The 15,478-nt window shown below is 36.9% G+C and overlaps 2 protein-coding genes across 2 annotated transcripts in view; both read left to right on the forward strand.

The window, feature by feature from the left end:
• The window catches only part of LOC107674365 (OTU domain-containing protein 5-A), a 32,885-nt gene extending 27,815 nt beyond the window's left edge, over positions 1 to 5,070 (forward strand). Inside the window, exons 6-9 of the mRNA XM_016468322.1 lie at positions 516 to 701; positions 1,252 to 1,459; positions 2,732 to 2,848; positions 4,657 to 5,070. Of these exons, the coding sequence (XP_016323808.1) occupies positions 516 to 701; positions 1,252 to 1,459; positions 2,732 to 2,848; positions 4,657 to 4,778 (633 nt within the window). The 3' untranslated portion in view covers positions 4,779 to 5,070. The remainder of the gene's footprint in view (positions 1 to 515; positions 702 to 1,251; positions 1,460 to 2,731; positions 2,849 to 4,656) is intronic.
• A 2,452-nt stretch (positions 5,071 to 7,522) lies between these two features.
• Positions 7,523 to 11,841, forward strand: LOC107674377 (serine/threonine-protein kinase pim-2-like). Its single transcript, XM_016468341.1, has 7 exons — positions 7,523 to 7,771; positions 7,960 to 8,060; positions 8,152 to 8,202; positions 8,989 to 9,203; positions 9,286 to 9,455; positions 9,542 to 9,718; positions 10,679 to 11,841. Exons 1-7 carry the CDS (start codon positions 7,708 to 7,710, stop codon positions 10,825 to 10,827), a joined length of 927 nt encoding a protein of 308 aa, XP_016323827.1. The 5' UTR covers positions 7,523 to 7,707; the 3' UTR covers positions 10,828 to 11,841.
• The last annotated feature ends 3,637 nt before the right edge of the window (positions 11,842 to 15,478 follow it).

Raw genomic sequence — 15,478 nt, forward strand, 5'->3', positions numbered from 1 at the left:
CCCCATCCATTCACCCATCCATCCATCCATCCATCCATCCATCTTTGTTCGTTCTGTCCATCGTTCCATCTATCATTCTATGAATCTATCCATCCAATTTTAACTGTTTTCACGTAAGAAAAGATGTGAAAGTGTGATATAAGAAACAAAATATTGAAATACTCAATGCTGTGATTGACCGAACCGAATCAAGTATTGTGGAGATTTGTGAAGTTCATTAGCCTAAATGTTGGTTGTTTACAGTTGCTGTCAAATGCAGCTCCTCCAGTCAGAATGCAGAGTCAAAACCCTCAGTTTTATGAGATGTGTTCTGTATTTCTGAGATGAGTGTCTTTTGTCCACTTTAAGAAAATTATTTATTGCTCAATCTGCATATAGAGGAAAATGTTTCTCCTGTTCCCACAAATCAACTCCTCTTCAGGGTGCTTGAGCAGAAAACATTCTCACCTGTCACCTGAGGTCAAAACTGTGGCCTTTAATTCCTCTTCTGTATATTTATCTCTGTCTCTACGCAGTTTGCAGACCAGTCCCTCATGAAGAATGCCATTAAAACGTCAGAGGAATCCTGGATTGAGCAACAGATGCTGGAGGACAAGAAGAGAGCCACGGATTGGGAAGCCACCAATGAGGCCATAGAAGAGCAAGTGGCCAGAGAATCGTACTTACAGTGGCTTCGAGACCAGGAGAAACAGGCACGACAGGTGTGGAACCTCCCTGTTTTCATGCTAATCCTAATAGCTACCTAACTTCATGTCTCATTCGATCAGAACCTGTATTTATATTCTTAACAGCATGATTGTCAATAGGAGTCAGGTAGTTAACGTGTGATAATTACTTCACAAAAACTTTTGGCATCATAAAATAATCACTGATTTAATGCTGATTGCACAGGAATGATTTCCGAAAGTAACAAGCAAGCTGTGGTGCCTGCTTCATTGGTTAAGATACACATAGCTAAGACTATCGGCTACTCACGTACATGCAGACTATGTGGTTTGTGTTTTCACACTTCAACCAGCTATGAACAAGACCCTTCTTCACAGAAACAATAGTCTTTCTTATAAATCACATTTTGAACTGACTGACAGCAGTATATCAGAAAGAAATTTATTTAAAAAGGTGCTTCTGAATTGAATAGTCGTTTTATCTAAGCGAACAAACATAAAATGATTTTAATGAACTTTGAAGATATGAAGTGGCTGTTCACTTATCATTTGTGAATGAACGGGTTTACATTTGTCACTCCCTCAGCCTCGTAAGGCCAGCGCTACATGCAGCTCCGCCACGGCTGCGGCCTCCAGTGGTTTGGAAGAATGGAATGCCCGATCACCACGGCAACGTAGCTCCGCCCCCTCTCCGGAGATTCCTGATCCTTCGCACTCGGACACAACTGCTAAGCCCCCCTCCCCGGCCGGAATGGCCCTCGCACTATCCAAACCCCCATCACCCTGTGCTCCAGGTCAGTTATCAGGACAGTATCATTAAAACTATCAGTTTAACTCTGTGATACATTTCCTACAGCATTTCCTCCAACAAGCCAATTTATAGGGTAAATGATGTTAAACTGATTATAAGGAAACCTGTCAAGAACATGTCCGGGTTGTATTTCACCTCAAAATCTAAAGGAATTAAATGAGAAATTATATTTTGCTCAAAGAAAGCCTGTTCGTACAGTTCAAATTCTCTTATGTACTGTACACTACAGTTCAAATGTTTGGGGTCGGTAAGATTTTTTATGTTTTTGACAGAAATCTCCTCTGCTCACCAAGGCTGCATTTCTTTAATCAAAAATACAGTAAAAACAGTAATATTGTGAAATACTATTACAATTTAAAACAACTCTTTTCTATTTTAATATATTTAAAAATGTCATTTATTCTTGTGATGCAAAGCTGAATGTTCGGCATCATTACAGCATTGTATATAAACAAAAATACATTAAATACCATTATTACAGCAATTATTATGGTACTGTGCAACAGTAATGCATATATAATAAGAATTATTATTATTAAGAATAATGATTAAGTAATTAAAAAAGCCTCAAAACTAAATTGTCCAGATGCATCACAGTAATGAATATTTGTGACCCTGGAGCACAAAACCAGTCTGAAGTCGCTTTGGTATATTTTTAGCAATAGCCAAAAAACATTGTATGAGTCAAAATCATCGATTTTTCTTTTATGCCAAAAATCATTAGGATATTAAGTAAAGATCATGTTCCATGAAGATATTTTGTAAATTTCCTACCGTAAATATATCAAAACTTAATTTTTGATTAGTAATATGCATTGCTAAGAACTTCATTTGGACAACTTTAAAGGCGATTTTCTCAATATTTAGATTTTTTTTGCACCCTCAGATTCCAGATTTTCAAATAGTTGTATCTCGGCCAAATATTGTCCTATCCTAACAAACCATACATCAATGGAAAGTGTATTTATCCAGCTTTCAGATGATGTATACATCTCAATTTTAAAAAAATTACCCTTATGACTGGTTTTGTGGTCCAGGGTCACATTTGTGCTTAATTTAAATGCCACTATGTAAAAATCTTAATGTCTTAAAAAAAATAGACAAAAGTTACTTTATGCAAAATATTTTTTGTATGTGTGTGTGGTCTTTTTATGAAAATTACCAAAAAAAACTGCTGGAGAAGCCTCGTAGATAGAATCTCAATCTCTGAACTTTAGTCTTTTTTGATTTCCTGTGTTCTTGTCTCGCCGTTCAGGTCCTAGTAACCAGGCTTGTGTTGGACCAGACAGACCCACCTCGTCTTCTCTGGTGTCTCTGTATCCAGCACTGGGCTATCGGGCCATTATGCAAGAGATGTCCCCTACTGCTTTTGGTGAGGAAGTGGAATCATGCTTCCCGATCCGTCTAGCTGTCCTGCCTGATTCCGTGTGAAAGAATCCAGGGCTCAGGAATGCCATGTTAATCACAGCATTCACTTGCCTTCCTCATGCGTCTCACAAAGCTTGAATCTGTGATGTGATTCATGTGATTCAGCGTGGAAATGTGTGAAATGTACCCAGCACTCATGCAGAAAGCAGCATGTACAGTCGTTATGTGCAGTTAAATACACTTGATTGCAGCTGAGTAATGGCACCCCCCAGCTACTGTTGACATCAGCTAAGAACTTAAGAAGGTGCAAATAGGGTGTGAATGTTTTTCACAAATTTGACTCTTGTAATGGATATACATCAGTCTAAAAAGATGGACACACCTACTCATTCTTTATTGATGCTATTATGCACGGTGCTAATAATAGCAAGGTGCTATTATGCACATTTGAGAATAATAGTAAAGGTATTAAAATAATAAAAGATATTCATTTTATGAAGTTCCTATGTATGTTTCACACTTGTTACCTGGTTTGGTTTTACTAAATCATCAGTCCTATGTATTAAAAATCTAAAAATGTTAGATTCATAAAGAAATTCATTTACAGACACTACTGGACAAAAGTTTGGAATAATTAAGATTTTTTTAATGTTTTTGAAAGTCTCTTCTGCTCATCAAGGCTGAATTAATTTGTTAAAAAAATACATAAAAACCAGTAATATTGTGAAATATTATTACAAGTTAAAATGACTGTTTTCTATTTGAATATATTTTAAAATGTAATTTATTGCAGGGATGCAAAGCTGAATTTTCAGCAGCCATTACTCCAGTGTCACATGATCCTTTGGAAATCAAAGAAATTAATACTTTTATTCACTTAGGATGTGTTCAACTGATCTAATTTAATAATAAAGACATTTACTGTAATGTAAAAATAAATAAATACTGTTCTTTTGAAGTTTATTCATCGTAAAATCCTTTAAAAAAGTGAATAATTTTCTACACTGATAATAAGAACCATTATTAAAAATGGATGATAATTGAGCAGAAAATCAGCATATTAGAATGATTTCTGAAGGATCTTGTAACACTGAAGACTGGAGTAATGATGCTGAAAATCCAGCTTTACCACACCAGGAATAAATTAAATTTTAAAGTATATTTAATTAAAAATGATTCCAAACATTTGACAGGTAGTGTATATAGTTATCTATAAAAATCTAGCGTAGCGTTAGTTCTGGCAGGTCACGTTAGTCAAGCTCGCATCAGCTGACTCTCAGCTGATCCCCATCAACCTATGGGAATACGACACCTATCTAAGTATTCATATATAAGGTCCCGCAGTAGTATCAGCAGTTTTCACATTGCTCAATAGCTAATTACCCTCCTCCATCCCCAACTCCTCCTCTGTCAGTCAGGATTCAGCCTTCTGATTCTCCTTTGAATCAGACTAATTCTAAAATGTGTACATAACATTATTGAACTTAACGATATCTGCAATACATTTATGTTGGTTCTGTTCTGTTTACCCTGGGGGGTTATCGCTGCTCTCCCTGCTCTCATCCATGCTAGGCTGCATGGATGCGCAGGGAGTTCTTGCCCAGAACGGAACCATACCGCCAATCCAAACTGTATGCTAATTGTCAATCATCTTTGACGATAGTGGTCCTGACAGAACTAATGTCAAGCATTTGAGCAGAAGCCTTTAGATAAGAAATTCCGTCATGTGTGTTTTGACTTGTAGTGTATATAATGCGTTTTTATCTATGTGAGCAAACCATGATGTGTCTTGTTGCTGTTGTTTTGCAATAGGCCTAACAGACTGGGAAGATGACGAGATATTGGCGTCCGTCTTGGCCGTGTCACAACAGGAATACCTCGATAGCATGAAGAAAAACGCCATGCATAGAGAACCTTCTCCAGACAGCAGTTGATAAAGGAGGGTCGAGGCACAATCTGCACCCGAAGCAGGAGGCAGATACATGGGGATCAAACCAGTCACATTCTCTCCATCATCATGCAGTTCACACTGTCCTCCCTTTCCTTCCCACATCCATCAGTCCATCACTGGCCTCAGCCATTCAGCAGCCCATTGTTGTGATACTCACCTAACCACTCCTTTTCTTTCTTTTGCCGTTCACACCATCATTGGACTTCTTTAGATGCATGTGAAAATAAACATGACTGATATCATTATAGAGAACATGGGGAAGCAAAAAGTTATTGAAAAAAAAAGTCATACTTTATCCTCTTAATTAATTGATTAATATAATCTTGTTTTATTTTCTTGTTTGGGATGAAAATGCTTTTTTTTTTTCTTGGATTAAAAAAAAAGAACTTTCTGAAGAAATATACTTATTTGTTGGTATCCTTTTTATACAGTCTTGATTTCCTTAACATATTAGTCAGTATGTTTCGTTTGTGATTTATGTGAATTTGCAATATTTTTGGATGACTTCACTATTAATTTCAAAGGTGGAAAACAGTTTTATTAAAAAATAAGGTGTGTCTGAATAATATTTATGTACAGTGGGTACGGAAAGTATTCAGACCCCCTTAAATTTTTCACTCTTTGTTATATTGCAGCCATTTGCTAAAATCATTTCAGTTAATTTTTTTTCCTCATTAATGTACACACAGCACCCCATATTGACAGAAAAGACATTTTTGCAGATTTATTAAAAAAGAAAAACTGAAATATAACATGGTCCTAAGTATTCAGACCCTTTGCTCAGTATTTAGTAGAAGCACCCTTTTGATCTAATACAGCCATGAGTCTTTTTGGGAAAGATGCAACAAGTTTTTCACACCTGGATTTGGGGATCCTCTGCCATTCCTCCTTGCAGATCCTCTCCAGTTCTGTCAGGTTGGATGGTAAACGTTGGTGGACAGCCATTTTTAGGTCTCTCCAGAGATGCTCAATTGGGTTTAAGTCAGGGCTCTGGCTGGGCCATTCAAGAACAGTCACAGAGTTGTTGTGAAGCCACTCCTTTGTTATTTTAGCTGTGTGCTTAGGGTCATTGTCTTGTTGGAAGGTAAACCTTCGGCCCAGTCTGAGGTCCTGAGCACTCTGGAGAAGGTTTTCGTCCAGGATATCCCTGTACTTGGCCGCATTCATCTTTCCCTCGATTGCAACCAGTCATCCTGTCCCTGCAGCTGAAAAACACCCCCACAGCATGATGCTGCCACCACCATGCTACACTGTTGGGACTGTATTGGACAGGCGATGAGCAGTGCCTGGTTTTACCTCATGATTCTCATTTGCTCTGACATGCACTGTGAGCTGTAAGGTCTTATATAGACAGGTGTGTGGCTTTCCTAATCAAGTCCAATCAGTATAATCAAACACAGCTGGACTCAAATGAAGGTGTAGAACCATCTCAAGGATGATCAGAAGAAATGGACAGCACCTGAGTTAAATATATGAGTGTCACAGCAAAGGGTCTGAATACTTAGGACCATGTGATATTTCAGTTTTTCTTTTTTAATAAATCTGCAAAAATGTCAACAATTCTGTGTTTTTCTGTCAATATGGGGTGCTGTGTGTACATTAATGAGGAAAAAAAATTAACTTAAATGATTTTAGCAAATGGCTGCAATATAACAAAGAGTGAAAAATTTAAGGGGGTCTGAATACTTTCCGTACCCACTGTATGTAGAAATGCATGCAACTTTAATGCAATGCTGAAATCTACCAGTCAAGTGTCTCAAAGGATCATTAGGACATATAAGTATGCCAAGTCAGGTCTTGATATCTTCGTAAAGTATTATCAGGCACCATCGTTTAGCTACTAAAGTTCCGTTTTTCTTGGTATATCATCATGGAGATGAAACCACATTCGTCTTTGTAAATAGCTGATGTGGGACTGTCCCACATGCACAAAAGCATGCTGAAGCATGAGTCATTATGCCCTTGAACTGGTCTAAGATCATCCCAACTTATATGTGCAAATGTGCGCAATATTTTTACTAAATGACTGTTGTTTCAACTACACTATTTAGTATCTACTTTTTGACTTAAATGTTTTAATTACTAGTAAATAATCCAATAGTGACTAGTATGTTTTTAATTTTCACTACTAGAAAAGCAGCATATTTTGCTATATAATTCTATATGAGGATATGGGGTTTAGATTCACTTCCAAATTAAATGCATTGCAATTGCACCTGGCACTTCTTCCAGTTTTTCTAGTTTTAGGTTGTTGTTTTTTCTAGTCTATTCGTTTAGTAGTAGTAGTAAAATGTATTAACTGCTAGTATCTATTTCAGTTTTATTTGCAATTAATTATGATATGCTAGTATCTGTTTAAATGGCATTTATCTCTGAGAACTGCTTTTTAAATGCTATAACTTCAGACTATTCGGAATGGTTATTTCATGATTTTCAGTAAAATGCTATTAGAAACAGATGGGATATCTTGCATTAGTGCATGGGTGAATTCAAAATTTACGCGTTAAAAAAAAAAAGTCAGATGTATTCCTGTCATCGCGCTCTTTCTGAGGGACGTTGGGCTTAAGAGCTGGGGAGATTCTTAGAATTTTAACCACAACTCAATATTAATTTATTTAAATTTTTCAGCGCTGTGATTGGCTGTCATTTCAAAACACTCCAAGCGTGTTGGCCGCGATTGGGCGGGTTCGTTAGAGTGGGCGTGTTTACGCATGTGAACTTAAAACATCAACAAACTGCGAGATGGTTCAGAAGTGTGCGAGTGTTTGAAGGAGACGCTCACTGCAAACGGTGGAATTTGAATTGAAAACACAGTGATTACCATGGATATGTTCTGCTGAGGCGGCTTACAATACTAGCTGAAGATATCACTTCTTTATTTTTTAGAGTTTTTATTCGTATAAAAACTGAAAATGTTGGATAATCGGACTGTTGACCTGCGTTTTGATCAGGTGGAAGACGTGAGAGCGAAAAATGGTAAGTTCGTTCAAATACCGAAAACAACAAACACAAAGATTCAAAAAAAATAATTTAAAACTTAATAAACAGTTAATATGTGCTTGTGCAAAATTGATATTAATCCAGAAGCATAATTTAGAATTACCCACATGCATTCTTGGTTGTTGTGTTATATCTTTATTATATTTGATTGTGTTTATTTTCAGCTAAAGAGCACTTTGAGAAGCAATATAAGATGGGAAACCTTCTGGGAAGCGGCGGGTTCGGTTCTGTGTTCTCCGGACAGCGCATTTCAGACGGACAACAGGTAAGAATGCTATACAATAATATAAAATGCAAACATTTGGACATATATCTTCAGAAATCCCTCCTCTAAATTACTTTCATTATCATTTTAGGTCGCTATTAAACAAATATCCCGTGATAGAATTCAGCAGTGGGCCAAACTGGTGAGTAATCCTTCATATTAAAGCATAAGTTTTATGTATATATTGGTCTTCCAAGTAAAATTGCATTAGTTTCGTCAGGATCTTGAACATACAAACAATGAAGTTATAGAAATAGGAATTATAGCGCCCTCTTCTGATTGTTTTGGTTGTTTTTGGATTTTTTTCAAAACACCGCGGGAAACTTAAAGGGATAGTTCACCCAAAAATGAAAATTCTGTCATCATTTACTCACCCTCATGTCGTTCCAAACCTGTATGAGTTGCTTTCTTATGTTGAACACAAAAGAAGATATTTTGAAGATGGCTGGTAATCAAACAGTTGGTGGTTGCCATTGACTTCCATAGTAGGGAAAAAAATACTATGGAAGTCAATGGCAACCACCAACTGTTTGATTACCAGCCATCTTCAAAATATCTTCTTTTGTGTTCAACATAAGAAAGCAACTCATACAGGTTTGGAACGACATGAGGGTGAGTAAATGATGACAGAATTTTCATTTTTGGGTGAACTATCCCTTTAAGTGGACTTTCCCTAATGTGTCAGAACCAGTTTAATAGTAATAGACTTGATCGACGAGATATATTAGGTATATTCATAAGACACAAAAATATGTGACAGATAAAAATGTAGTTCCCCTTTTTAATAACCCAGGGAGAACCCCTAGTTTACCCCTGCAGTACCATATGTCAAACTTTTCTAAGGAATTTTTTAAATATAACGTCGTTTCCAGTGGAAAATAATCAAAATCCAAAGTTAACAATGACTGTTGTCTTATGACCTTCATAGCCTGGTGCAGCAAACGCAGTTCCCATGGAGATCGCTCTCCTGCTGTGTCTGGGCAGAGGTTCAGGGTCGGGTCACCGCGGCATCATCCGGATGCTCGACTGGTTTGAGATGCCGGGTCAGGGATACCTCATTGTGTTTGAGAAACCCCAACACTGCCAGGACCTGTTTGACTTCATCACTGAACGTGGGGCCCTGGAGGAGCCCATTGCACAGAGGTGCGAAAAAGCAACAGCAATGTCTTTTTGACATTCGATTCGAACCGTAAACTACAATACTGATGAGAATAGTCTTTTTCAGGTTCCTCAAACAGGTCATTGAAGCCCTGCAGTTCTGCCACTCCGAGGGAATTGTGCATCGGGACATCAAAGATGAGAACATCCTCGTTGACACCCGCACTGGAGACATCAAAATCATTGACTTTGGATCTGGAGCTGTACTGAAGGACTCCATTTACACTGACTTTGAAGGTAAGGCAGCTTTAGGGTGGTTATTGCATATGCATGAATGTAACATGAATGTGGAGCTGTTTCTAATGACCTTTCTGTCTTTTTAGGAACGCGAGTCTACAGCCCTCCAGAGTGGATCCTCCACCAGCGTTACAGCGCTCGTCCGCTCACCGTGTGGTCGCTGGGCGTACTTCTGTTTGACATGGTGTGTGGAGACATTCCCTTTGAGCGGGACGCTGACATTGTACATGCCACTCCAAGTTTCACTAAACGCATCTCCAAAGGTGAGCCTGCAAGCAAAATGAAATCTGCTTTCTTAGAGAGACTAAAAAAAAAAAAAAAAGGAAATATTTTGAAGAATGTTGGTAACCAAACAGTTTTGGGTCCCATTGATTCCTATTGTAGTTTTGTCCATACCATAGACTGTTTGGTTACCATCATTTTTCCAAATATGTTAATTCAGACAGTAAACTATGACAGAATGTTCATTTTTGAGTGAACTATCCTTCAACAAAATTACATATAGGCTTATTATATTGTTTCCCAATATATAAAACTGATGCAATTTTTAATGGGTTGTCCTGTCCAACATTTTATTCTTGTTTTGTACATTGTATAACTTGCAAATACATTACGTTATGGAAATCAAATGGGTTGCAAATTATGCAAACGCTGTTTCACTATAATCAAGTTGATTTGTTACTTAAGAACATTTACATTTGTGACCCTGGACCACAAAACCAGTCTAAAGTCGCTGGGAATATTTGTAGCAATAGCCAAAAATACATTGTATGGGTCAAAATTATCGATTTTTCTTTTATGCCAAAAATCATTAGGATATTAAGTAAAGATCATGTTCCATGAAGATATTTTGTAAATTTCCTACCGTAAATATATCAAAACTTAATTTTTGATTAGTAATATGCATTGCTAAGAACTTCATTTGGACAACTTTAAAGGCAATTTTCTCAGTATTTAGATTTTTTTGCACCCTCAGATTCCAGATTTTCAAATAGTTGTATCTCGGCCAAATATTGTCCTATCCTAACAAACCATACATCAATGGAAAGCTTATTTATTCAGCTTTCAGATGATGTATATAAACCCTTATGGCTCGTTTTCTGGTCCGGGGTCACATTTGTGCATTTACTTACAACAGAACCACATGAGCAGTTCATCATAGAGCCAACAATATTTGTAGTATACAATGCCAGGTTTATTCAACATTTATTCTTTTATTTCAGAATGTCAGTCTCTGATTTGCTGGTGCCTTTCATACAGGCCGGAGGATCGGCCTAGTTTGGAGCAGATTTTGCAGCATCCTTGGATGACGGAGAGCTCTGAGGACATTGGATATTTGCAAGCGGAAAGCAATATTAAGCCAAGTCTTTAAATCCTGAAGGACTTTGGACTCGATTCAGAACTTTCAAACACACTGTTTTGTTTTACACTGGACTTCCTGAACTCTAGTTGCTAGCTTCTGGAGTCTTCCTTATTTATTTTTTTGTGTGGCTGTCTTCAACGTTCATGTTGTTTCATATGGACTTGGGATCTATGCTTCTAGAAGCCCAGAATAGCCCTGGATTGCTGCAGGTTCACTTTATGAATGAATATTTCCCACGACTACAACCATCACAGCTCAATGCAACTTTTTTTATTTATTGGTCATTATTTATTTTCTCAGCCACGTACTAATTTATTTTTGCAAGAAGTTTCAGAAGCAGTAAACTGTGTTCGTCTTGTCTTTTGGTTGTTTTGAAGTTCTAACTGACTTAATTGACAGTAGGTGGACATGTAGTTGTTTACCAGACTGCGATGAGACCTGGTTTTACAGGTTTCTGTTGTACAGTCATATTCTCTCCCTGTTCTAAGGGGTTTCAGAAAGACTTTAGATCTGCTTTCCAGTCTTTTGACGGGAGGCCTGGCGGAACAATAATTCAGGCTCATGTGGATCTGTTCCCATTTATCAACACACACTCTCAAAGAAGGTGCGACAGAAGAGAAGAGGAACATTCCTGTGGATCCTGTTTACTCTAAATGAATCAATTCCCTAGATGGATTCCTCAGAGCCATTACTAAGCCGGCTTTTGGTTTATGTCTGTATTGTTTGAGAAATGCCTGCGCTGCAACTTAAAGAATGTTGTCAGGACGCTTTGTACTGAATTCACTTAGATATGTGTCATTTTGTTGGAAGTTCCCAAAGGTCAGCATGTTAACTAATGTCATGAGGGTTTCAGCCGCTAACCCACTGTTGATGTTTACCAGAAGGGCCTATGGGCTTTTCCTAAATGTCTGATTTCATTATAACACACCAAAGAGATCTGCCTTACTGTCTTATGTGAGGTAAACATGCATAATGTCAAATTTATTTGATTTTGATTTGAAATCTGGACCTAAGTAAAGCAAACATTTTTTTCTTTGAAATTTGTCAATTTGTGTTTGGATCCAAAACAGAATTGATATGTTTGATTTGAGATTTTAAAATTGAATGTATGCAAATAGGACCTTTCCCAACATAACATGCATCCCTGTCAACACTGGGGTATTTTTGATACAGTCAGTTTTTTCTTTCATTTTGTGTTACGAAAAATAATCCTTGCGGTTTTCGCTTGGGTTGGCACAACAATTTTGCTGTAAATACTTGTGTATTCAACAATGTGCTGTGGCTGTTGTCACATGATGTTTATTTTAAGAGATTCTATGAATAAAAAATATAGATGTGGAATATCTTTATTTAACAAAACATCTGTCTTATCTTTTTTGATCCATTTTTGCTCATGCAAATAAGAAATACAAAGAGAAACTGCTGCCATATCAGTGATTAGATCTAAATGGTGACCATAGTTTTCTGTTCAAGTTAAAGGAATTTTTAAACAGGCCTCTCCAGTCAAACCATTCAGGTTAGTTATTCCCGACAAGTGAAACAGGAATCTGTTGAACACACCTGTGTATGTTCAGAATATTGGAAACAACTTGAGCCTTAAAGGGTTAGTTCACCCGAAAATGAAAATTAGGCTGTGTTTTACTCACCCCCGATGCATCCTAGGTGTATATGACTTTCTTCTTTCAGACGAATCCAGTCGGAGTTATATTAAAAATTGTCTTTGATCTTTCAAGCTGTTTAATGCCACTCAGCGGGAGTTGCAGTGCTTCAGTCCAAAAGAAGTTAAATAAAAAGCACCTTTCCATAAAAAAAAGTGTCTCACACGGCTCCGGGGGGTGAACAAAGGCCTCCTGTAGCGAATCGATGCATTTTTGTAAGAAAAATATCCATATTCAAAACGTAATAATCACTTTAATCTAGCTTGCACCAGCAGTTGTACATGGAAGCAGCTCGGGGCTGATGACATATGAGGTCAGCGTTACGCATGCGCCGGTGAGTCTCATGAAAACCAACGTTTGTTAACAGGAGCAAAAGAAGCAAAGTTTCCTTACTTTAGCAAAGGAAAACAAGTCTCCTCTTGGCTTATATCGAAATCCGACCTCGTACGTCATTCCCCCGGAACTGCTTCCGTTTACAAAAGTGAGCGCAAGCTAGATTCAAGTGATTATTACGTTTTGAATATGGATATTTTTCTTACAAAAACTCATCGATTCGCAACAGAAGGCCTTTGTTCACCCCCCGGAGCCGTGTGAGGCACTTTTTATTATGGATGGGCGATTTTTATTTAACTTCTTTTGGACTGAAGCAATGCAACACCCGCTGTTTAAAGCAAAGTATTTTACTGGTAAACATACTGGTAAAAAATGTATGTAGCCTGAATGCACTGTAAGTCGCTTTGGATAAAAGCGTCTGCTAACTTTTAGAGTGTAGAACCGAAAAAACGAATTCGTTTTTCTGGTATAATATACCAGATTATATATATATATATATATATATAAAAAAACATATTTGCCAGCGGTGAATTACCCCTTTAAGCACTTGATGCTTTGGGCTTTGGATAAAAGCGTCTGCTAAATGCATAAATTAAATTAAAATTAAATTATTTTGGGACTTTGGAGCCCCCTACAGTTAAGTGCGTGGAATTAACTATCGTAATTACAGAGGGTAGCTGCCATCAAGCAATCTGCCCATTTCGCGGAATTTCGTACCCGCTCACCAAACTTACATACTCCCAGAACAGACATTTGGTAGGGTGACCGTACGTCCTCTTTTCCCCGGACATGCTGGGATTTATAAATTGCCTACAATTTCTGGGTTGACTTTGGTGCAATAATTCTTTAGTGCAATCTAAGGTTTGTCTGAAAAAGTCCACACAGAAGCACTGAAGATAAAACATCCATGTACACTCTAAAAAATGCTGGGTTAAATACAACCCAGTGCTGGGTAAAATAGGGACAAACCCAGCAATTGGCGTTTTTCTGGTATAATATACCAGATTATATATATATATATATATATATAAAAAAACATATTTGCCAGCGGTGAATTACCCCTTTAAGCACTTGATGCTTTGGCATCATGATAGTAAACATATTTGTCACCCATGTACTTTTTTTGTGCAGTGATTACATGGTACTCCAAGGTACTTTTGTGCTTTTTGGATTCAAAAGTACCATTGAATTATCATACCATCTTTACGAAAGTACCATATATTACCTTCTGATATGGACAGTGGAGATTTATAATGTGGGACTGCCATCATTTTACAGGAGAACGAGATCATTGTAAAACAGAGAAGCCAGATAATCATATGTCTGTCCACTGGTCAAACTCCAGAAACCATGAGACTTCCTTTTTTGTTCCTTATTCTCTGTGATATTCAGACAGGGTAACATGTACAAATCATATTTTTGATAATATAATATTTCTAGCTTCGATTCTCACATTCTAGTATTATTTCTCAGTGTAATGGCATTGATAAACGAACTTGATTATCAGGAAATTGTTTCTGCATGCGTGAATTAATCGTGTTTGCACTGGATTAAGCAAACATTCATCTGTTTAGGTGTGTCTTTAACTGATGATAGTGACTAGCTACATTCAGAAAAGGGAGATTTGTTCGTAATTTGTTCGTTTAGATTTAGATCTAAATATCTTTCTTGTGTCTCATACAGTTAAGATCATGAAGTTCATCAGTTTCTTGGCCACTTCTGCTTTGTGATGGCAGAGATTCTTAAAGTTCTTGCTTGTCTGTTTATCATGTCGATGCAGAGGACTGGTGAATCAAGTTTTTATGACATTGCTTGGGTTGGCAGAACTGTTTCACTATAAATACTTGAATCTATTTCTTATATTAAACGTCATGACACCGATGAAGGCAGCAAGCCGAAACGTCTGTTATTTGTATTTATCTCCTGTTTAAATAAAGATAATTTTAGAGTGCAGACCTTGAATAACGTTTACTATAAATACTTGAACAATGTAATGTGACAGTTGTCTTAAGATGTTCCATTAAAGCAATTTTATAGATAAAATATAGATTTGAAATGTCTGTGTTGAAACAACTGTCTTGTCCGTTATATATATTTCTCAATTTCTAAATAGTGGCAAATATAAAATCAATAATCTGAAAGTCAGTTATATGTATGTACTGTCTTTTTTGCAAAAGAATAATTTGCAAATAAAAACTACGCAATTATGATAATATTCGTCTTTGAATTTTTGTATAGTCTACGATTAAAATCAGCTGTTAATAAATCTGATCAGTGTCAAATATTATTACTTATTAGGACAAATGTGTATTTAAGCAATAAAGACACACTTTGCACATTTTATGTTTTGTTTTTACATGCCACCTTTCTCAGTCTTTATAAATGTTGCGTTAATTGTGTGAGGAATCGAGGATGTGTGTTGAACAGCCTCAAATAATGTCAGTTAAATCTAGTTTTGTTCAATAAGACTCTACATTTCCTCGCTGTAAACCATAGTCATAACGTTTATTAAAATGAACTGACATTATAACATTATATAATGCTTTACATATTAGTAATTGATAATTTCAGACTCTGTTGTCTCTGCTGAAAAAACAGCATATGCTGGTTAGGTATGTTTTGACGCTGGGATGCTGGTTTAAGCTGGTCCTTTGCTGGTTTATGCTGGT

Source organism: Sinocyclocheilus anshuiensis, unplaced genomic scaffold (genome assembly GCF_001515605.1).
Source record: "Sinocyclocheilus anshuiensis isolate Anshui unplaced genomic scaffold, SAMN03320099.WGS_v1.1 scaffold188, whole genome shotgun sequence".
NCBI classification, from domain to species: domain Eukaryota; kingdom Metazoa; phylum Chordata; class Actinopteri; order Cypriniformes; family Cyprinidae; genus Sinocyclocheilus; species Sinocyclocheilus anshuiensis.

Coding starts and splice junctions, on each gene's coding strand:
- LOC107674377 (XM_016468341.1), top strand. CDS start 7,708: ATGTTGGATAATCGGACTGTTGACCTGCGTTTTGATCAGGTGGAAGAC. Junction 9,204..9,285: donor GAGGAGCCCATTGCACAGAG/GTGCGAAAAAGC, acceptor AGTCTTTTTCAG/GTTCCTCAAACAGGTCATTG. Junction 9,719..10,678: donor CACTAAACGCATCTCCAAAG/GTGAGCCTGCAA, acceptor CTTTTATTTCAG/AATGTCAGTCTCTGATTTGC.